This window comes from Symphalangus syndactylus, chromosome 10 (assembly GCF_028878055.3).
Source record: "Symphalangus syndactylus isolate Jambi chromosome 10, NHGRI_mSymSyn1-v2.1_pri, whole genome shotgun sequence".
Classification (NCBI taxonomy): Eukaryota; Metazoa; Chordata; class Mammalia; order Primates; family Hylobatidae; genus Symphalangus; species Symphalangus syndactylus.
In genome coordinates, this window is record NC_072432.2 from 32,133,742 (window position 1) to 32,158,529 (window position 24,788).

General features: G+C 33.3%; 1 protein-coding gene across 8 annotated transcripts in view; it reads left to right on the forward strand.

Moving 5' to 3' along the window:
- TBCK (TBC1 domain containing kinase) overlaps positions 1-24,788 on the forward strand; it is a 270,052-nt gene that overhangs the window by 51,625 nt on the left and 193,639 nt on the right. For 3 of the 8 annotated variants that reach the window (XM_055296817.2, XM_063611123.1, XM_055296816.2), the window contains exons 5-14: positions 623-696; positions 9,119-9,260; positions 10,641-10,701; positions 12,132-12,193; positions 12,810-12,871; positions 13,836-13,984; positions 16,370-16,508; positions 18,129-18,228; positions 23,857-23,906; positions 24,146-24,275. In XM_055296817.2, coding sequence (XP_055152792.1) covers positions 623-696; positions 9,119-9,260; positions 10,641-10,701; positions 12,132-12,193; positions 12,810-12,871; positions 13,836-13,984; positions 16,370-16,508; positions 18,129-18,228; positions 23,857-23,906; positions 24,146-24,275 — 969 coding nt within the window. The remainder of the gene's footprint in view (positions 1-622; positions 697-9,118; positions 9,261-10,640; positions 10,702-12,131; positions 12,194-12,809; positions 12,872-13,835; positions 13,985-16,369; positions 16,509-18,128; positions 18,229-23,856; positions 23,907-24,145; positions 24,276-24,788) is intronic. The other 5 variants (XM_063611122.1, XM_063611124.1, XM_055296819.2 and 2 more) reach the window with 2 other exon arrangements.

The following is a 24,788-nucleotide window of genomic DNA, read 5'->3' on the forward strand; positions in this document are numbered from 1 at the left end:
CTTAATATTTTAAAGCCTTATAGATTAAAAGGGAAAAACTTAAAAGATATAAAATTATATTTATCATTTATTAAGAGCCTTATACTTACGATAGTTATTTTTGTTTTCAAACAATGTAAAAAGTTATTGGAAATCTAGCAGATTCACCAAAATCTTGATGATTTTTGAACTGATCTTTTCAAGTTAAGTTTTCCTATTTCACAGTTAAATTATAACTATAAATGGACTTGCAACTCCATGGAAAAAAATTTGCTCTGTGAAAATTACCACAAAACATTCTAACCAAGGTTTCAAGACAGATGAGAACATTTTTGCCTTTTTGTTTTGTGAAATAACTAGACAATGTAACAGCAAAAATATTAAAGAAAAATGTCATTTGTCATTTTGAGATATGTATGTGTACATACGAATATATACATATTTAATGAGTATAAAGCAGACTATTGGCAGATAGTTTTTTATAAAATTATGATTGTTTAAAATCTACAGTGGCATTTTGATAAAATATTGTTATATAATGGTTTCTTTAGTTATAAAATGTATAATGATAATTTTATAATATAAATTATATATTGCCAATTATAATAAATTATTTGATAGTTTTTTTTCTTTATTATTGTAGGGACATATTAAATTGGCTAAATTTGGACTTTATCACATGACCGCTCATGGTGATGATGTTGATTTCCCAATAGGGTAAGGATATGTTTTCCTCTATTTTGAGTTTCTTTTTAAATTTTGTAATCTTTGATAACATGTATATTTTGTTAATTATATTTGATATTCCTTTTTGACATGCAAACAGCTTTTTTAAAATTAATGCTTCTCAATTTTCCATACACTTTTAAAATGAGTAGACAGTGAGTTTTTCCCAGCATTCTGTAGATCATTGATGTTCATCATTCATTGAATTGGCAGAGAGGCTAACAGTATTGACATTCTTTACATTATAATATTTCTGAATTATCTGTATTTCATTCAGAATCGAATCAACTTAAGGCAAGAAGGATGACTAGATTCTCAGTTGATGATAATGTGTGTGCATCAAGAGACTGAAAAACATCACTCCCACATTATTTTCAGTTTAATGTTTTATGTTCAATTCCCTTTTCTCTAAGATATAATTATATATTAAGACTCAAGTTGAGTCATTGTGGATATTAGAGATAGAGATAAATTCCATACCTGAAAGTCTATCTTTAAGTTCAGAAAGATTTATTTAATCACTTCTGTTATGGAATTGCAGATGTATGTTGCCCTCCACAAAAGAAATGGAAGGTTGTTTCATGCATATTCAAGTAGATGTTTCTGATACAGATCTTTGTGTTATATTTGTGTGGTTGCTTTTAGACATTTTCATAATTATTTTCTTTTTTGAAGATTTAAGTTGAGATTGTTTTAGATAAAATAGTTACAAAAATAGTATAAAGAATTCATCTATACCCTTCATCAGTTTATCCAAATGTTAACATTTCACTACATTTGCTCTTTCTCTGTTTTTTCTCCAAGCATATATGTGTGTATGTGTATAATGACTGTTTTTTATAATCACTTAAGAGTAATTAATTACGTAATAGCACTTTAACCTCTAAGTACTTCAGTTTTTATTTTCTAAAAGAAGGACTTTGTTTTTTTACATGACCTCAGAACAGTTGTCAAAATAAGGAAACTAAACTTGATGCAGTATTATTATCTAACCTAGAGACCTTAATCATATTTTTTCAATTGTAATGTGGCTGTTTTTGATAGTAACCATTGTGTTTTCCTCTTTGGGCTTCCTAAAATCAGTTCTATCACACCATTACTGAGAATTGTGATACGGTGTCATGGAGTGTGTTTTTCCAACAGAATGTTACTTAAAAACTTAATTTGATTTTTCTTTTTTAAAGCCAGCCTCATGTATAACTTGCCTTTTTTATAACTCAAATTACAGGTTTCTTAACTAAACTTTTTAAGTTTATGACTGTGTCTTATTATTAAGACATAGATAATAATCTTAAACTTTATTCAGTGAGGAAACATTTATTGAGCAATTTCTCTTATACCTGTTGGTTTTACAAAAAAATACGATAGCTTTCTGTCCTCAAGAAGGTCATTGTTTAGTGGGAGAATCTTCTGTTTTGATGGACTGCTTATTAAGGTACATAAATTTGTAGTCTTACAGTTTTGTGTATTGAAAACTTACAGGCAAAAACCAATTCTTGTTTCATAAGCATGAAAATGGTATTTTGCAAAGACAGTCTACAATTTCGTATTTGTTCAAAAAAGCCCTTTCGAATATGAAAGGAGTTTTTTATTCAACTTATAGTTGAATATAAGTTTTTAGTGAGGCTCTAGCTCCTTTGTCATGTATGATAAATGCCTTTTGAGGTGACTTTTAAGTAGCTGTAGTACAAGTGATTGCTACTGCTTCTTTTGTCTAAATCAATTTGTGTAAGAAAGAAATCCAAAAACCTAAAAATTACTTTAAGTTTTTTATTTTTATTTAAAGATACTTTAGGTATCAGTGATGAATTGAAGAAAGAAGGTGATTTTTCTTAAAGCATATCAAGTAAGAGCTACACTTGAATTTAAAATGCTTGGATAGAATTGGTCTTGTGTTACCATTTGGTCTGGCTTGCTTTGAAGTCTTAGACCCAAAGGGTCTTACCAGAAAATATCAAAGAGCAAAATGTGAAACATTAGCCAGGAAAAATAAAGTGATCAAACAGCTAAGGCATGAAAGAAAATATTTACACCAGAAGAAGCTTGCAGTTGATTCAAAAGACAAATATTAAGGAACAACAAAGTAAAATGTTACCATCTGTTTCAAAATACTGTAAAGAGTTGGAAATTGGGCATTCATTTCAGTTGGCCAGTAGCTTAATACCTTGTTAAAACATCAAACAGATGATGAAAGCCACTTTATTTACCTCATCAGTCACACTCACAGCAAAGTTCTGGTAATTGTCTTTGAGTGTTAAAATGCTACGCTGCAGAAGAGAAGGCTGTTGAAAAAAGATGAACTACATTAAATAACAATTCTAGAGCTTATTATTTTTTAATAATTTTCCTATGGTTAAAAGGGAAACTAAAATATTTGAAACAAAGTTTATCTCTGTCCTGTCAGAAGTTTTTGATATGACAATTTACCTATAGTTTTGTTTGATTTTTTATTATTATCATTTTTGGGTTAGATGTGCTGGAAATCAGGAAAAAAGATGAACACTGACTTCTGGATGTATTGTGGTGATTTGTATTAAATTTTTTATTTTTATTAAATGTCTTTATATATTCACTAATATTTATAACAGCTTTGTGAGGTAGGCAGTAATATTCCACTTTTACAGATGAAGAAACCCAAATCACATACAGAATATGTGGTAGAACTGAAATTAGAACACAGGTATTATAACATCTAGTCTAGTGCTGCTTCCACTAGACTTCAGCTGTTTCTAGAGATATCACACATTCATTTGGTTGGAAGAGCAATATCATCTTAGGGTGAAATAACACAATACGAATTTGTATATGAGAGAAATACATGAGCAAATCATAAGAAGATACTGGTATCACCATCATCATCCTATTAAAATGAAAAAGGAGTTAAAAACCAAATTTACCCATTTGAATTTAAGTCACATTCCCTGACTTAATTGACTTGTATTTTGAATGTAAATAAGTACTAGCAACGATAGTGTGAGGAGGTGGCTGTAGAAAAGGTAGGAAGAAAAATAGAAATAATATTCGAATGCCTACTTAATATATATTACACAGATTATACATATATTTAAATACATTTTGATTATACTCATCATTGTAAGAGGACATAATTTAATATAACTGGTTTTAAAATCTAGATTGTGGTGCTCGTGACTAAATCTGACAATAAATGACGAAAGGGCATGCACATATGTAATAAGTATGGCAAAATTTCACTCCATCTCTCTTCTAAAACTGTTCTTATTCCTTTTATTTCTAGGCACTGGGATTCAAATTTAGCAATTGTTCCTATGTCTAATTCTTATTTACTACCTGCTTCTTAAATTGTTGTTTGTAAGGCCATCCTAATGGGTATTTTTGATAGGATTTTTTTTTTTAAGCAAAACTATACTGAGTATATCCTCTATTTAAGTCTCATTGGTAGTTGTAGAGGGTTTATAAAAAGATACGCAAGTGCCCTCAGGTATGTAGTTCTTTTTTTTCTAATTGAGATGGGAGGTTAAATTTTTGTATGTGAAATATGTAGTATATAAAACAAACATGTATAGCATCATACCATGTGTAGCTTTTATAAGATATAGAACAGGCAAAATGAGTACTTTATAGAATCAAATCAGGTATTGATGGCGGTGGCGGCCTGTCTGGGATGGCCACTACCATGATGCTGGCTGCAGTGGGGGGAGGTGCTGCTGGGGCTGTCACTTCATTGAGCCTATGGGGGCCAGGAGCAGGCAGGAGCCCCACCTTCCCGGGCACAGCTGCAGCTGCCCAAGTTGGTGCTGCAGACCCAGGCCTCCCTGTGCTCTTGGGGGCCGGAAGCAGGCAGGAGCCCTGCTCTCCCAGGTGCAGCTGTAGGTTCAGAAATGTCTACTCCCACTGCTTGGCCTCTCTCTGCTCCTGTACCCACTCTGATCTTGGAGCAATGTTGGGGCCAAGCCCAGGTGCTGTTGGACCCCGGCTGGGTTTGTGCACACTCGAGGCAGCGCTGACATTCCAGCCCCCTGCTGCCTTGACCCCCTGTGGACTTCGGACACCAACAAGCAAGGGAGGGGGTCTGAAGGGGGGCTGAGGGCAGCTCAGTGCTGGTGGGCAGGCACTCCATGGCATGAATAGTCTGGGCACCATGAAGAGTGACAGGAGTCAGACAGGTTCCTGGGTAGAAGGGGGCAGGTCCCTGGTGAAGCCCTGCCTTCAAACCCAGGAGGGCCTGAAGCATGGGAGATGGGCTGCAGGTCCTGTGGACCTGAGTGGGATCTTGTGGTGCTTTTTCTGGGCCCACCCATGGCCGCCCATGGACCAATGGACGTGCACTTCTTCCCTCTGAGGACCATAAAAACCCTGGACTCAGCCAGACTTGAGCAGATGATGGATGGCCAGCTGTAGAGAGGAGCTACCCACCCCAGGGTCTTCTCTCTGCTGAAGGCTGAACACTCATAGGGACACCCCACCTGAGGGGAGAAGCTATCCACCCTAGGGTCTCCTCTCAGCTGAGTGCTGAACACTCATTGGCCACACCCTGCCTGTGGAGAGGAACTACCCACTGTGGGTCTCTAGGTGTTCTATAGCTCAATAAATCTCTTTACCTTGCTCACGCTCCACTTGTCCACATACCTTATTCTTCTTGGAGGCGGGACAAGAATTTGGGACCTGCCAAATGGCACAGCTAAAACAGCTATAACAAACAGGGCTGAAACAACCCCTTGCTTGCCACATTGTGGGTGGCAAGGAAAGAAGACAGAAGGAGAGAGGAGCTGCAGCCCTTTGGGGAGCCCAGACCTAGGAGCTTTCTGAGCCAGGGCTGTGACACTCTCTTTGGGGCTCTGCAGTTCCTGGCATCTCCAAGTCTCCATGCATAACCATGTTCCCTGGTGCCAGCCATGGAAGCTGCTTGCAACGAACCTGGTCCAACCACAGCCTTGCAGGGAGCCAGTGCCTATGCCAGCACCTGGACCTGCCCACCATGCCACAGCCAGTGTACCTGGCTGTGCACAGTGGCCAGACCCCACACCCACTCATACACCCCTTGCCACTCCATGCCTGGCTCTCCCTTGGCCAGCGTGGCATCCAGGCCAGTAGCACGAGCTGAGCACAGCCTGCCAGTCCAAGTGGATGGAACAAGCCCAGTGGGTCCCAGCAAAACTTAGGCAAAGGCACCACTGGCCACAGAGGTTTCCACCTGACAAAGTGACACCACAAAATCCCGTGATATGTTCCTTTATGGAAAAAATATAAATCTTTTTGAGAGACATTATAGAAGACCTAAATAAATATAGAGATATCATGTTTATAGATTGTTAGGATCAGTATTGTAAAGATGTTAGTTGTCTACAGCCTGTCTTTATATCTTATCTATTTTCAATAAAAATTCAATTGTATGTGAAAGAGAAAATACTCGTCAAGATAGTTTTAAAATGTATATAGAGAAGAACAAACACCTACAAAGAGCCTGCATTTTCCCAAAGAGAAACTAAAAGGTATGTATGTTTTGAGAGGTCTTAACAATGATCAGTAATTATTTAATAAAATATATTTTATATAAAAATATTTTATTTAAAATAGTGTAATAGTATACTCTTAGGCAAATTGACCAAATGAACAGTTGAGGGAGCCAAGAAACAAACCTATGTATGTGTGGAGATTTGATTTAGTATACGGCTGGCACTGCAGACTACTTGGGGAGAAAGAGGTTTCAATAAAGGGAACAGGGCTCAATTGCTTATTTATGTAGGAAAATAAGTTGTACCTTGTCTGACATCATACGAAAAATGAATTCTAGATGAATGAAGAAACTTAAATATAAAAGGCTAAACTGAAATTTTGAGAAAATTAACAGATTATTTTGACAAAATCATTAAGTATAAGGAAAAAAGTTTAATTCAACTGAAAGATAAGAACTTCTCATTCATAAACAGATACCATAAAGAGAAAGAAACGACAAAACCACAAAGTGGTAGAAAATATTTCAAGTCATAATTACGGAAGAAGACATTAGTATCTGGAATTAAAGAACAACTTTTCAGTAAAAGATTATCATAGGAAGCCTAAGACTGCTATCCTTAGAAACTAAGTCCTGCTAGCAATATTTGCCCTTGGCTGTTGCCTTGAAACTTGGATTGCAGAAATGTCCCCATGGATCCCTAACTGCTGAGGCTAGTTTACTGTGCTTATAAACAACCAAAGTGGTTTATGCTGAATACTTGCTTTCCTTCTTGAGTTCTTGAATTTTTGTACATGCCAGGCAGAGAGTGCCTGTGTGACAAGTCCCAAATAAAATCCTTGGATTTTCAATGAGCTTCTCTGGCCAGAAACATCACATAACATTTGTTCTTCAAGATTGGAAAGAAGTTAAAAAAAAAGAAAAGAAAATGGAAGATACATCACATACATGGCGCTATATTTTTGTTGCTGGAAGAAGAATGGATTCTGTGTGATCCCTGATAGGAGGGAGAGAGCGTAAGGAAGCCTGTATATAGGTTCCTGGAGACTCCCTGTCTGTCTTTGTCCCTTGTGATCCAGCTATACCCTTACTATGTCACTGTAATAAACCTTAGCTGTGAGTACACTTATTTGCTAAGTCTTATAAGTCCTCCTAGTGAATTTCTAAACATGAGAGTGGTCTTGGGGACCCCAAAACAACTAGAGAAATAGGCAAAAGACTTGAATGGGCATATCACACAATAATAAACCCAAATGACTATAAACATATGGACATATGCCTCAATGTCATTAATTTTCAAGGAAATGCAAAGTAAAACCACAATAGATTTTGTATACCAGATTGTTAAGCATTAAAAAGTCGTCAAATATCAAGTGTTGGTGAAGACATAAAACAATAGGAACAGTCATTCACTGCTGGCAAGTGTATAGATTGGTGTAACTCCTTTTGAAAAACATTTGGCATTGTGTAATGAAGTAGAAAGTGCACATATCCTATGGCTTAGAAATTTGGTTCTAGGTTGTTAACCTTGGGAACCTTTTGCAGATGTATACCATACATGGCATTCTGTGCAATGTTGTTCATAATGTTAATAATAAAAAGCAGGAAACAGCTTAAATGCCATTGCCATTTGAATGTATAAATAAATTATGTAATATTCATATAATAGAAATAAGAATTTAATGGATACAGCTTCATGCAACAATATAGATAGTCTTGATTGAAAAAGCAAAAGAATACAGTCATCCTAATTCCAGTGTTATAAAGCTCAGAAATATGCTTGAGTAAACAGTACATTTTTTAGGGATACAAACATGGTAAAACCATCAGGAAATGGAAGAGAATGACAAACACAAAAATTCCAGGTATCTTCTCCTCTGGAGAAACAGGGATGGAGATACAATCAGGGAGAAACACAAAGGGACTTTTGGTGATAATTTTATGTTCTTCACTTAAACTGCTTCTTGGTACATGGGTGTTCATTGAAGCTTTCTTCTTTATACCTTATTCATATTTAATAGGCAGTGTTTTGCATTTATTCAGTATTTGCTAAACCAGTTTTCAAAAAACTTCTTATGTCAGTGAAGTTGTGAGGAAATAGGCACCCCCATGTATTACTTATGACAATATAAATTGATACAACCTCTCCAAAGGGCAACTTGGTGTGATAAATCAAAATTTAAAATGCACATAACCTTACGATCTTGGAATGCCACTTCTAAGAATATATCTGTCATTTATATGCATATACTTGTGGGCTATGTAATAGTCATAATATATTCATCTCATTATCGGTAATAGCAAAAGAATGGAAGTTCCAAAATGTTTTTGTTTCATGAAATTAAGTGCATCAATGAAATTATTGGCAGTTTTCAGAAAGAATGAGGAAACTCTATACTTGTGTTTTTAAAGAACTATCTCTAAAATACACTTTAAGTGGAAAAAAGGTACATAGCAATATGTATAGTATTCCACCATGTGGGGCAGAGGTGATGGGTGGACAAAGTTATATATACGTAAATAGGTATGGGTGACGGGTGTAGAGATAGGAGTTTTACTTTTCAATTTATATCTTTTTTATAGCATTAACATTCTTACTACTAAAAATAAATACTTTTTTAAAAGATAAAATGCACTTTAAATATTAATTCAGCATTAAGGGAAGATAGGTAATAAGAAGGAAGGAAAAACACTTGGAAGCCTAGCGAACTGTGTTAAAAACACAGAGAGAAGCAAATAAAGGAGTTAATGCTTGAGGGAGACATGAAGGTTTTAAAACTATTTCAGACTTGTGTATATTTACTCTTGATTCCTTGACATTAAAGGTCTGTATTATGGTTAGTTTAGAATGCTTTCTAGCAACAGTTGTTAACTTAATTGCATGAGACTTTTACATAGATCTTACCACATTGATTGTAAAAATGTACTATCGCTTCTTTCCCTGTTGTAATTATTCATTATTTTAATGTATCATTACAGGTATCCCTCGTACTTGGCCCCTGAGGTAATTGCACAGGGAATTTTCAAAACCACTGATCACATGCCAAGTAAAAAACCATTGCCTTCTGGCCCCAAATCAGATGTATGGTCTCTTGGAATCATTTTATTTGAGCTTTGTGTGGTATGTATAAAGAAATATTAATATAATAAATGGAAATTGTGCATTTATTGGAATAATCTTTTGGAGAGGAAAGTTAATAGTATGTTTTTGCTGTACAAATTAATTACATATGAGGAGAAAAGGCTTAATTTGACTTAATCATGTTTGATAATTTCACATATTTTTTGGCATCTCTAGAAACATACTTTTACTAAGTATGAATGTAAATGTTACCAGATGTATATTATTTTGATATCTCTATAATGTGTATATTTTTACAAAGTTAGGATGTTTATATTAAGTTATATAAGATATATGGAGTACCATTAAAAGTTTAACAAGATATTGAAATCAAAACTACGTTTTTAGAAGATTGATATGACAGTAATGTAAGATTGAGAAGAACAACAGCTTTTTTTCAATGATCTCTACCTATAGTTCTGATTTGATAAGTGTTTAAGAACATTTTTTCTTCTCTATTAAAAAAAATCAAAGCATCTCTTTTATATAAACACCAGGTAATTTTAAGCCTTTTCCTTCTAAGTTTATTTAAATGATCATATAAGCTTAATTTGTTTATGATAAGAGAAATATAATGATAGCCAACATTAATGAAGCATATTTTGCATTACGTAACCCTCACCATAACCTGTGGTATATGTACAGTTAATATTTTAATTTTACAGATGAGAAAATTGAGACTTCAGGTGGTTAAGTAGTTTGCCAAATTTATATAACTATTTGGTGGTAGAAGAGTCCAATTTGGTACACAATCATTGCCCAACTCATAAATGCTGAAGGTATAAGTGTTTGACTCCAGACCTTATACCAAGGAGCCTCCTGAGGCAGACTAATAAGGAAATGATTAAAATATAATGTGTGCATCTTAAAATATACCAGGTGCTGTAGCAGCATGAAGGATGGCTGTCTGAAGTTATTGTGGTAAGAGGAAGGAGTGTTATGAAGTTTTTTTAATGGAGAAACAGACTACCTGAATCATGATATTTAAGTAAGAATTAGCTCAGTAGACGAAAGGGTATAATCAGTCTTACCCAGGAGGCATCTTGGTCTCAATAAAGTAAGACTCCACGTGGCCTGGAATACATCTAGATATCCAGCTATGTGTGGATCTCAAAAGTGAACAATGCTTACATCAAACTAGAACGTAATGACCCTTAGATGTATGAAATGTTTAAATGATGCATATTATGCAACACTTTCTAAAATGTTATTTCACCAGTAATTTTTCTTTAGTGGAGCTGACTTTAAAAATCCAGTAAAACTTTTGGAGATAAATAGAGATGCCTGATAAAATCAGTTTCAGCTATAAGGGAAGAAAAATGCCTTCCTAGAAAAAAACGTGTAAATATTAATACAAATTTCTTTTCTCATTTTATTTAGGGAAGAAAATTATTTCAGAGCTTGGATATATCTGAAAGACTAAAATTTTTGCTTACTTTGGGTAAGTGTCATACAATTGCTTATCTTTCAAATATAAATATAACTTAGTAACTATTAGTAATCATGCACACTGAGGATGTGTTCTTTTGAAATAGTGAGTACACTGAAATATCCCCCCTTTACTCAAGTTGCTAATGATCAGTGGTAATGATCAGCAGAACAGCATATGAGGTCCCTTCTAAAATATTACAGCAGAAATTTCTTTATTCTCTTAGGAATTTTAACCTAGATGGAAATAATCTCAGCTTTATGATCTAGCCAAGTAAATTAACTTGTGAAATCAAAATATGAGAATATAAAATTGTATTTCTGTAGTAGTTTACCTTCAGACAATGTATCTTAACTTTTGGGCTATCTTTCTATTTGATGAATCATGTACAAGTAACAACTCAAGAAGAATATTGATTTTTCCTTATAAAAGGCTCATCTGAATTTTCATGTATGTGGATCCAAACATGTATAATTCAAGTTAATAAACATTTATGTAATCTACTTCAGAGTGTAATTAATTAAGCATGTTTGGTAATTAAGGAGAGAAAAACAGTGATAGAACACTTTATGCAAAAGAGTGACAGATTAGTATCCAAGTTAAAAACATTTACAAGTAAGAATATGTACAGGAAAGTGTTAGTAAACATTAAATAATAATGAATTATAAATAAATTTGCAAAAGTTTTACCAGATTTACCACATTTAATTACAAAGATTGATACTACAGCTATTAAGAAGCCTTGGAGATTCTTAAATGTGGTCTGTAACCTAAACTTATACTTTAAATTCCCAAATAAATGTAAGTACATTTTCCAAATTATGTATAATAAAAATCAATTGGTCTTGTAGTCATGAAAAAAAAAACTACAAAGCCTTCTTAAAAAGCGCTGTTTATATACAGTCATTTCTTGAAGAGGATTGGTTCTAGCACCCTCACATGTACCAAAATCCATGTGTACTCAAGTTCCATGGTCAGCCCCACAGAACCCATGTGTATGAAAAGTCGGTCCTACATACATGCAGATTTCGCATCCACAAATACTGTATTTTCAACCCATGTTTGGTTGGAAACAGTCCACATACAAGTGAACCTGTGCAGTTTAAACCCATGTTGTTCAATGGTCAGCTATGTGTGTCTGCATGTATATATTTAGAGACAGAGAGAGCTAGACTATCTTTACCTTCCTTGTAAAGGAATTGCTCCTTTATCAAACTATTTAAACTGATATCTTTCAGTGTCAGTTATTCAATTAGTATTTATCTGAAGCTTTTCATTTTTATCAAAACGTGTAAAGAAATTTAACAAAATGATAAAGTTTTCAGTATTTTAAGTTCCAAAATTGCATTACTCCATTAAAACATTTTTGATCAGTTTGTTTTCTGATTTGTTGGACAGATTAGAAAAGTAGCATTTATTCATATAGTTTTTCTGTTTTATAGACTGTGTAGATGACACTTTAATAGTTCTGGCTGAAGAGCATGGTTGTTTGGACATTATAAAGGTTTGTCATTAATCTGGGTCTTAGTCCATTTGTGCTGCTATAACAAAATACCTGATAATTGGGTAACTTACAAAGACAAAAAATTATTTTTCCACAGTTATTGAAACTAGGAAGTCCAAGTTAAAAGCACCAGTACGTTTGGTTGTCTGGTGAGGGCTGCAGTCTTCTGAGAGAGAAACACTGTCCTTACAAGGCGGAAGGGCAAGCTAGGCAATTGCTATGTGAAGTCTCACCTTTATAAGCCTCTTAATGCCATTCACCAGGGGAAGAGCCCTTATGACCTAATCACTTCTTAAAGGCCTCACCTCTTAATACCATCACATTGGCCATTAAGTTTCAAAGTTCATGAAGCCTAAACTTTAGAGGGAACATATTCAAACCACAGCAATCTGTTAATGAAAACTTATTTTACACACTTGGGATCCAGTTGGAAGCTATTTTAAAGCAATGCTTATTTCTCTTTAAGTATTTGCCTTTTCACAGTGACTAAATTTGTATAAAGTACAAATAAAAACTTTAAAAACAGCAAAACCTTCTAGATTAGCAAACATTTGAATAAAGTATATTTCTAAAATTGATCATTTTAATTATATTATTTTCTCTCTTTATTTACCAGGAGCTTCCTGAAACTGTGGTAGATCTTTTGAAGAAGTGCCTCACCTTCCATCCTTCTAAGAGGTTGATATTATTTAGAGATTGGGATTACATTGAGATCCTTTACACATAAGCAGTTGATTTTTTTCTTATTTGTTTTAATATAATGGATTAAATAAAGATAATGTACATATGTAGTAGTATATAATTGACGTCAATATCATCACTGTGAATGATGTAAGCTTTCATTTTTTGTGAATAAATGAAAAAGTAATTAAAGTTAAACCACAGTCAGAAAACTGACATATACTAAAGAAGTTACTAGTTCATTTCCAAGCTTTTAAATAGAATATTAACTAAACTGTGGAATGTAGATATTCCTAGACCCAATAATAACATCAGTGAAATGAGAATAAAAGTTTGTTGTCAATATGTATTATAGCAGTGAACTTGGATAAGTGGTGTGATAAACTAACAATTGTTGATAATAAAAAAGGATTTCTTAGAAGTTTCATTAATTGACCTTGACTTGATGATGTCACTACTAGTCATACAGCTATCCCTAAATTCCTTTAGTATATAGTGTTTGAAAATAATGTATACAAATTTGCTTTTAGAAAAACAACTTTATCAAGACATGTTAGAGAGAAATATTTTTGTGAATGTACCACATTAAAGGACAGGAAGAAAAGCCAAATGGTATTATTGTAATAGTTTGCATAAATATTATTTAATTATTTAAGATATTCAGTAAAGCAGATGAATGCTAGTCAGGCTAAAAGTAAACAATGCAGAAGCTTTTATGGAATGATATTTTTGATGCATCATGAGGTAAAGTACAACATAAGTAAAAAAAAATTGAGTATTTACTCACAGTTATTTGATTATAATATAAAAGTATGCATCTAGACTCTGCAAAGGAGAACTGTATTATTTTCTGTGCTAATGAAGTATTTAAGACTTTTATCCATTCTCTTGAATGTATGCCATTATTGTAGGAAATTTTCTATGACTTTCATTCATGCTCTGTATTTTAAATGTTCTCAAGGCCAACTCCAGATGAATTAATGAAGGACAAAGTGTTCAGTGAGGTATCACCTTTATATACCCCCTTTACCAAACCTGCCGGTCTGTTTTCATCTTCTCTGAGATGTGCTGATTTAACTCTGCCTGAGGATATCAGTCAGTTGTGTAAAGGTAATGATAAATTAAAGCATAGAAAATAATATGAGCCTTGTTTTTAAAGGAAGTTTCCTTGTCCTACTTTCAGTTTTGAATTTATCAACAATATATATTAGTAGGATCATGGGAATTAAGAGACAATTCTGGAAGTGATTAAAATATAACTGACTGGCTGGGTGCAGTGGCTCATGCCTGTAATCCCAGCACTTTGGGAGGTCAAAGAGGGAGGATCACTTGAGGCCAGGCATTTGAGACCAGCCTGGCCAACGTAGAGATATCCTGTCTCTACAAAGAACGACAACAACAAAACAAAACAAAGTATATATACACACACACACACACACATATATATATATATATATATATATAGTCAGAGCCTAACTTGCTTGGATAATATCAGAGCCTAACCAAACTGGTGAGGGGAAATAGCAAATTGCAGCCAGCTCTAGCCTTCTGTGTGGTGGTTAAAGTTAACAGAAGCATTCTGTAGTCAATCCTGTGATTAGTTCTGAATCTTTAAGTGAGCCTGTGCCTCTAGCCTTTAGACAAGTGCTTCCTTGCCCTTAAGGATTGGCTAGAATACACATAAACACACACACATTTGAGCTAACAGTTTATCCTTTATATTTAAGTTACTGATATTCTATATAATTTATTTATAAATGATCTCTAAAAATAATATTATTGATAAGAATTACATACCATTATATTCTGGATGTTAAAGAGAATATCAGCTTTTAGACTTCCAATTCTTGTGTGAAGATTATAACTCTTGGAATGTAAGGCTTAGTGACACCAGTAAGTTACCTTTATTCTGAAAAGTTGTTATGACTTAAGTCATGGCAGAAAATGTTTACTAAACATTCATTCAATTAAACATTTATTGAGTTCCTGGTATGTGTCACATACTGTATCTTTAAGTAACATTCATGCCAAATGGGAAGGCAGACAGACATTTAGTTATACAATCACTGTTATAAACGAAGGTCAATATGAATATAGCACAATGGCAGCATAGCAGGAGCACCTAATTCTGTATTTCTGTCAGTGACATCAAGGAAGACTCCAGAAAAGGCAGCCAGCCATTGCCTTGAGATATGAGGGAAGGAACAATTTGTGTTCGTTGCCTCCCTATGTGCTATTTTCTCCCCTTATTCTTTTCCCAATGTAAAGTTTCCAATACTATGTATTCATTATGAAGGGTGAAAATTCCAGATGTTTTTTCCTAATTTCTCTTGCTATGGTCAGTAAGCTTGTGAACTAGAGTTGGCTAATGGGATCTAAATGAAAGTGCTGGACATAAGGGCTACTTATAGGGAAAAAACAAATTTTCTTGTCAAGAAAGGTACTGCAGCATAGGTTCACCACTTCTCTTCTGAATGCAGGAAATGGTCTAGAATTTTGATAAGCATAGGCCCCTCCTGTACCTATGATTTTATTAAGAGAGATGAATAAATGTCTTTATTATATAAGCCACTTTTAGTAGTATATTATTTTCAGCCGGGAGCATTCAAATTATTACAAAAATTGAATCAGAATCTGTCAGTCATGGCAAACCTCCAGTAAGAGAGGGGAAATATCAAGCTCCAACTCGTTCTAGCCACTCCTTAAGGGCAAGGAAACACTTTGTCTAGAGTCACTGGCTCACTTAAAGATTGAGACCTAATCGTAGGACTTACTACAGAATGCTTCTGTTCCCCGTACCTTAACCACCACATGGAAGGCTAGAGCTGGCTACAGTTTGATATTTCCCCTCCCCAGGTCAGTTAGGCTCTGATATTATCCAAGTGAGTTAGGCTCTGACTAACCGGTTTATCCTGAAGACCGACCTTGTTGAGAACAGTACTCATCGTATTTCAGAACGGTTCCATTTCCTCTGCCACTGCTGGAAACATAAGGGCATTTTCCTCCAATATTTACTGTGAGAACCTTGTCAGTCTCCAGACTCACAAAAGTGTGGGCGTATCCCTTATGACTGGTTCCCTCTGGAGTTTTTAACTCTCAGACACTTGTCCACACTGAGCCTCCAGTAGTTTATCAATTACAGTTTAGGTTTTCCAAACTTGGCACTGGTTCCTGAGGCACTGCTCATGAATGTCTGTTCCAGAATGCCGCAATTCCCTGTATTCTCCTGTCTGTCTCCAGTCCTGGGGACAAAAGTTTGCCCTATGTCCTCACCTCTCTTCCAGATCCAAGAATTGTTGATTTTTCAATCTGTTCAACTTTTTATTTGTTGTTAGGATGGAGTAGCAAATTTCAGGCTCCTTACAATCAGAACTAGAAACTGGAAGTCTGTTCTTCAGTGTTTATTTTTTTTAGAATGGCAGCTATTACTGCCTGTTGACTTTTAATAAAAGTAGAAAATGTAATACAATGATTCCTTAAATTTTCTTTTAATAGATATAAATAATGATTACCTGGCAGAAAGATCTATTGAAGAAGTTTATTACCTTTGGTGTTTGGCTGGAGGTGACTTGGAGAAAGAGCTTGTCAACAAGGAAATCATTCGATCCAAACCACCTATCTGCACACTCCCCAAGTAAGGAAAGAAACTTCTCTTGGGAATTTAAATAAATAAATAAATGGTAATAATTATATGGTAATAATAAAAAAATTGTTTTTTTTTTGAAAATTTGTTGTTTTTAAAAATTTTTTTGGTAGGCCTCCCAACTAAGTGATTATTGGAAGCAACTGGACTCAACACCTTGTTTGATTTGCCAAAGTTTCTAATTGCAGAGTTCCCATCAGTTGTCTTTGATCAGTAATTTGCTTTGTGACCTATTTGAAGTGAAGTTAATATTATGGAATATCTTGCAAAAATTGATATTAATGAAAAATACACAAGTCACAATAGAATATTTAAGAGAGTTAACTAAAAACTAGCTTAGTGTTCCTACTATGAAGAACTATGTTCTTTTTCCAAATATACTTGTAAATGTAAATGAACTCTGTGGTCTCACTGCGTGTCCTAGAGGTCATTACTGTGCTAGTGTGTTGCAAAAAAATCTGCAAAACTGTATAAGAAGATATCATGCTAGAAATTAGACTGGAAGTTAAATACCTCTACAGCCTTGGGGCTAAGATTGTTATTAACATTGCTATTTATGTTTATTCATAAAAATATGAACCTAAATTTCTTGAGCTTCTACTAATACTTTAAATTTTTAATTTTAGGCTGGGCATGGTGGATCATGCCTGTGATCCCAGCACTTTGGGAGGCAAGGCAGGTGGATTGCTTGAGCCTAGGAGTTTGAGATCAGCCTGGGCAACATGGCAAAACCCTGTCTCTACAAAGAAAAAAAATTAACCTAGCGTGGTCTCGTGTGCCTGTGGTCCTAGCTACTCAGGCAGCTGCAGGTGGGAGAATCACCTGAGTCCAGGGAAGTTGAGGCTGCAGTGAGCCAAGATCATGCTACTGCACTTCAGCCTGAGTGAATGAGAGACCATGTCTCAAAATAAAATAAAATAAAATTTTAATTTTTAGATTTCTAGACTTAGTTTTGATCATTGTAGGCAACTGTAGAAGTCATCTGCTCATCATTTTTTTCTTTACTTTTTAAACTTTTGTATTGTTTGGATTGATTAGTTTCTATTTTTTCTCTCTTAATCTGATTTTTAAATGTTTACTTTGATTATACCATTCATACTTTGAATTAAGTAGAAAGTTAGAGGTAAGATTATGGAAATTCCAAGAAGAAATGGTTTAAAGGATATATAGATTCTTAAAAGTAATTTATTGAAATTGTAAACAAATTTTATTCATTTATTATTTAATATCCTTTCTCCTATGAGGTTACTATCCAATATGCTTTTTCTTTCATCTTCCCTTTATCTTTTTCTACTCGTATAAAGTTTCTCGGGAACACATTGGGTTAATGTCAGGAGAGTACTGTTAGCATTGAAACTACATGAACAAAAGGTTGTAAATGACACTTTTGTTTTTCTGAAATTCTCTATACTTATATTCATACCAACTCAAGAGATATTTAAAAATGAGACTTCTTTGAAGAAATCTCAATACATCGTTTTATTAAACATCCAGTCTAAAGTTTAATTCTTTTTTGATGAAGGGATTGATGACTTAGAATAAACTTTACTTTCTAGAAGAAACAATAAACTGGATTTTGTGTACATATTATTTTTAAAAATTTCTTTTCAGTTTTCTCTTTGAGGATGGTGAAAGCTTTGGACAAGGTCGAGATAGAAGCTCGCTTTTAGATGATACCACTGTGACATTGTCGTTATGCCAGCTAAGAAATGTAAGAATGATATTTTGACAGTTCTGCTTTAGTTTTTTTCTTTAATTAAAACCTTACAGATACACAAGAAATCTTGTATGCCTCCTTGATTTCACAAAATATGGGAGAGCTTCTGTAAAATATGTGCCCCAGAGTAGAATCGCATCTGTACAACTTCAGCTTTATTACCTGATTGTTCACAAAAATGATTTTATCAGTTTATCTTTTCGCCATCATTGGGTAATTGTTCTCATTTCTTTATTTACCTGGTAACACTTTCTTTTATCAAATTTTAAAAAATTGTTAATCTAATGGTATGGAAAGGTATTTTGCTATAACACTAATTTTTAATTTCCTGATTATAGTGCAGTTGTAAGTCTTTTCACATATTCTAGCGGTTCACCTACCTCTTCTGTGTATTACTAGTTCATGTCTCTTGTCAGTTTTTCTGTTGAGTGATTTCTTATTGATTTGAGGACTTATTGATATCGTATCTTGGTGAGCTGTATGTCATGGAAATATATTCTAATCTGTGGCTTTTCCTTCAACTTTTTGATTCTTTTATTGAATAGAATTCTAAATTTTTATCAGTATTTTCTTTTATAGTCAAATATATTTTGATATATTTTTTCTTGTAACTTATTTAAAGTAATAGCCAGGTTACAAGTATATTTTATAATGTTTTTATATATTTCCTTATAAAAGATTTAAATAATTGTTTCACATTTAGTTCTTTAATCCACCTAGAATTTATTTTAGATTAAGTTGTAAGGAAGGTATCCAATATCATATTTCATTGGTTAAAAAAATACCCCTTGTCTCAGTACCATATATTGAATAGTTTTCTCTTCACTTTTTTGATCTATAATACCAACTTTTTCTATGTGCATGGATATGTTTCTGGGCCTTGGTATTCTGATTTGTTGGCCTGTGTTTCTAATTTTAGCAAATACCACATTGTCTTAATCTATAGTTTTATGTGAACTGTTGATACCTAGCAAGGGAAGACCTTCAGTTTTTTTGTCCTCAAAAATGAAGTAGGAGGTCTTTAACATCTTCCTCTACTAGCTGATTTTTATAATCATCATAAAGAACTTCATAAAAAATTATAGGGTTTTGATTGACATTGCATTGAATTTTTAAGTTAATTTGTAGAGAATTGATGTATTTAAAATGTAGGGTTTTATTTCTTGAACATGCTTAAATAAATATGTCATTTATTTGTCTTATTTTATATAACAATTTTCTTTTTAATGTCTATATCAGTTATCAGTTTTATTCCTAAGGTAATTTATTGTTGCTCTTGTAAATAGAATATACATATATATGTAAGTATGAGTATGATTTTTTCCAACATTTTATTATAAAAATTTTTAAACAGAAAAATTGAAAAGCATTTACAGTGAACAACTTACCACCTAGATCAAGCATTGATATGATCTATTAGCAAAATCAAGTCACACCTATTCATTGACCTATTATGTATAGCTGTTTTGTTCTACATTGGCAGAATTGAGTAGTTGGTGATAGAGACTGCATGGCCCACAAAGCTAAAAATATTTGTTATATGGCCCTGCATAGAAACAGTTTGCTAATCCCTGACCTAGATTCTATAATTAACATTTTACATGCTTTATCACATGTCTGTCTATCTTTCTAGCTATTCATCAATCCATCATATTTTTTGTTCTTGCATTTCAAAGTAAAATGAAGACATTAACACAGTTCAGCTTACACATTAGAGTTTAAGATTTGTTGATGGTTCTTTTCTAGGCAAAATTTTCATATAGTAAAATGTATAGATCTTAAGTATACCAGTAGATGAGTTTAAAATATACATCAATAATATTTTTTCATAGAGTAAAATGTACCAAATCTTAAGTATACCAGTAGATGATTTTAAAAAATAAATCAATAATATTTTTTAAAATACCATTTCAGCTACTGTTTTGTGCATGATTAGTAACACAATTGATTTTTTTATGTGGATTTTGTGTCAGGCAACATTGCTGAACCTATTCTTTTTTAAATAATATGTCTATAGATGCTCTGTGGTTTTCTTTGTGAATTAAGGTAGTGTTTTTTCCTTCATTTCCAATTCTTATCTACTCACTTCATCTTTTCTCATTATTTTTGTTGAGCCTCTATAACACTATTGAATAGAAACAAATAGTGGGCATTCCTGTCTAATTTCTGGTTTTAAAAGGTTGCTTTTTATATTTCATAATTAAGTATGATATTTGTTGCATTGAGTTATAGAGGTCTTCTATTCTTAGTTATAAGTTTTGTTATGAATGGGTGTTGAATTTCACTGAGTGTTTTTACTGTATCTATTGGGATGATCATATGCTTTTTTATGTATTATGTTAATGGATTTAATTATATTGATGGGGTTTTTCAATGTTGAGCCATGTTTATATTTCTGGGATAAACCCAAACAGATTTCATTTTTCCTTTTTTATACATTTGTGTTTTGATTTTCTAATATTTTGTTTAGAATTTTTGCATTTCTGTTTCTATTTGAGATAGGCCTGTGAGTTTCTTTTCTTTTACTGCACCATGCTAGTTTGGTATCAGGGGTGTACTAGTCTCATAAAATAAATAGGAGAGTGTTGCCTTTTTTTTTTCTATTTTCTGAAAGACTTTATATGATTACATAGATCTCTTTCTTGAATGTTTCATGGGAGTTAGCTTTAAAACCGTATTGTAAGGGCTCCTTATCCCTATCTGGGTGTAATCACTACTTCAGTCTGCTTAATGGTTATAAGTTTACTCAGGTTGTTTATTTTGTTTTTAAATCATTTTCTAAAGTTATATGTTTCAAGGCCTTTAAACTTGCTCTTCCCACTGCCTGTAACACTCTTCCGCTGCTTCCATTTCTTTTCTTTACATTCTCTGCTAAAATGTCACCTATTGGTGTGCTTTTGTTGGCTATCCTTTATAAAATAGCAATGCCACACCTATCCCTTGTATTCTTTATCCTGTTTTGTTTTTTTCCTCCATTATACTTCTCTTCATTTGATGTGTTGTATGTTTTTTTCCTATATAATAATTGAATGAAGGAATAAATCCTGTTATTATATAGAAGCCCTATTAATATCGTAGTAAAGTATAGGGGAGAAGTATTTTATAATCTTATCGTTAAGTCCCAGTGTTTTAGTGAGCCTGTGTTCCTGGGCTGTGACCTTCACAAGGCTTCTCAGCTTCTCCCACTCCTCCCCGACATGAGACAGGAAAGCTAGAGGGGCTGGAGTTGGGTATTTCTTTTCCCCTACATCGAAGACTAGAGTGGACTGGAGTTGAATATTTCCTTCCCAAGTTGGTTAGATTTCTGCAAAACCCAAGTTAGTTAAGACCTGACAGAAGAGTTTCCCTTTGAGGCAGGCCTCTCTTAAGGAAAACAGAGTACTCCTGCTGTATTTCAGATTGGTCACTTTCCACCTCCCCCTGCAGGAAGTCAAGGGTATTTTTCTCAGATCTTCACCCTGAGAACCTGGTGGGTCCTGTGGAGGTTAATCTCATGGAAGCAAGGAAGGCCTCCCTAAGGCTGGGCCTCCAGAAGTTTTTCTCTCTCATATTAGTCTGTGCTCAGCCTGCAAGTATTAGATAATTACCTTTTAATTGATCTTAACAGGCTCCAGCAGTGGCTCTGTTCCTGGTGAGCTGTGATTCCCTGTATTCGAGGGTCCCTCCAGTTTTTAGGACATCACGATGCTCTGATTCTGATAGATGTGAGACGAGTTCTTGATTTTCAGTTTGTTCAGCATTTTTCTTGTTAGAGGAAGAATGATGCCTTCTAAGCTGTTTATATTTTGTATAAGAAAGTGGAAGTCCTAGCCTTTTTATTTTTAACCATTCATAGCCAAAGCTAAAATAGGTACCTATCCTTGTTTTCTGTCTAAGCTAGCAATTCCCCTAGTTTTTTCTTTACATGGCTTTAGAAGGGTCTTCTCCATTCTGAAGGTCTGTTATGTAGGTTCCCAAACCTTTATCCCATTATGGTCTAAATCTCCAGACCACAGTTATTAACTCCTTTCTCTCTAGGCCTGGTTTTATATCTGTTACACTGCATTTTCCTTATGTTTTAAAGCTTATCTAACCATTTAATATTTTACATGTTATGTAGTAGGAGAGTATTAGAATCTCTTGTCTGCCATAATGCCAGCAACAGAAAATTAAAATATATAATTATTCCTACTCAATACTCTGAATTTATAATCTCTTTGAAAGAAAGGATGTGGAAAGTAAGTAACAATACCTGCAGCAAACAATAAATTACATCCAAAATATATTATTTCAGCTGATTTCGTTTTGCTCTTAATTTGTTTCTTTAATTTAAATATAATTCAAGTTAAATGAATGTAGGCTTCAAATCTAAATGTCTCAATTCCTTTACAGTTCTACTTGTGAAATTTAAAATACTCTTCTGTAGTTATTAAGAAATATTAATTTGCTGAATCTTAAAATGATATGGAAACCATATAATAATTTTTATCTTTAGTGTTTTCATTCACCTTTTAAAAATCCTAATGTGCTAAATTTTTATTTAGAAAAGACAGACAAGATACTTATTAGATAAAATCTATGACATACGGTATACTGAAAACTAATCTTTAAAAAGATTTATGTGTATTAATAATGCAGTAAAACTTGGGAAAATTTTATTTCTTTACTTAAAATTTTAATATATGAAAGATATACCTAAAGGTTTTTTAAAATAGGATAAGTACATAGCACATTGATTTTTAGAGGAGAACCAGGCATAAATTCAGTGTTTGCTGAATTCTTAGTTTGAGTAAAAGATTTTTCTTAAGCTTTAAAAATTCTGGGAATAACTCACATGGGTGCACAAAGACTAATCAACAGAATATCAGTGCTTGCTGCACACACAGCTTGAACTTCTATGTCAATCCCCATAGGAGCAGACATTCTGCCTTCAAGTTGGAAGTTGAACAGCAGAGCAGCAGGCAAGATGGCATTAACTTTAATCACCTTGCTTAGGATGTGGTTAACATTTTACTTTACTACGCCTTCCTGCTTATGATTTTGAATAATACCTGTAATCCTGTCAGGGTTGTTATTTGGAACAACATTTATTAAAATGATTTTGTCATTAAGTGAACTCTGTCCATTGATTCATTAGCTATTTGAATCATACATGTTCAAAGTATGATGTGAGAAATGTTTTGGAATCCTTTTTCTAGCACCTTTCTTTTTGACTTAGCCTGTATTATGCCAAAGCAAAAATAAATCTAAGTTGTTCTTTTAGTATATACATGGCTGTATAGTCCCTCTTTTTAATCATCTTTCTTCATATAACTTAAAATTTTTTTCCCATTCATTAAGTTTTATACTAGTGCTAGTAATTCTGAGTTGTTTGGAAAATATATCATGATAAGTGTCTAACATTTATGAGTGATACCTCTAGATAAGAAAAAAAAAAACGTCGTTTTTCACAGCTAAACCTTAATCAGTAGAGGCATTGTATGCTTGCATGTTTATGGTAAGAACTGATTTTTAGATTCTATTTTATACTTTTCTAGGTCCCTTTATAAATTTATAGTTGTTATATTACTTGTCTTTTTAAACACAGATCAGGGTTTCTGCCCAATATGTTTATACATAAATATTTTGTCTTTAAATACACAGAGATTGAAAGATGTTGGTGGAGAAGCATTTTACCCGTTACTTGAAGATGAGTGAGTATATGTAGTCTCATTTTAGATTTATTTTTCTTTCTATTTATATTAGATTTATAAGAATTTTATACATTTTCTTTGAAATATGTTTCCTAAATAGAAAATAATAACCTGATGTTTTGGTTTATTAAAATTTGGGGCTTTTTCTGAAATCACTGTTGGTAGAGTTAGGAAAAAAAAAGAAAATTTTGTACATTTTGTCCATTTTTTCTTATTATTGCTTTTGTTCTCTTTTACAGCCAGTCTAATTTACCTCATTCAAACAGCAATAATGAGTTGTCTGCAGCTGCCACTCTCCCTTTAATCATCAGAGAGAAGGACACAGAGTACCAACTAAATAGAATTATTCTCTTTGACAGGCTGCTAAAGGTATGGATTCTAAAGTATAAAGTGTTAACAATAGCCCATATGGAATTTTTTTTAAATTTTTTCGATAATTCTTAGGGAATCTTGAGTAATAAGATTAATTTTTATGACCTGTCTTGTTCAGTTAGCTTTCTTTAATTTTAAAAATTATACATGTTCTTAGTAAGTAAAATTAAAAAGTAAAAACAAGGTATGGTAATATATGCAAAATCATGTTGAAAAAGGAATAATATCTTTATTTTTTAAAAGAAGACTTAAAAGTCAACAGGAAAAACATCAATATTGAAACAGAGAAATGGATAGAGTACATAATATAAATACAACTTGTAAATCTATTCAAATTGTTCATCTTCACTAGGAATGAAAAAAATACAAATTAAAATAGGAGTGATTTTCCATACCGCATTAGCAAAGTGAGCACAGATGCAATGATATTGGAACTCTCATTCTGTTGGAATAAATGTGAATGTACTGAAACATTTTGTAAAACAATTTGTATGCATATATCAAGAACCT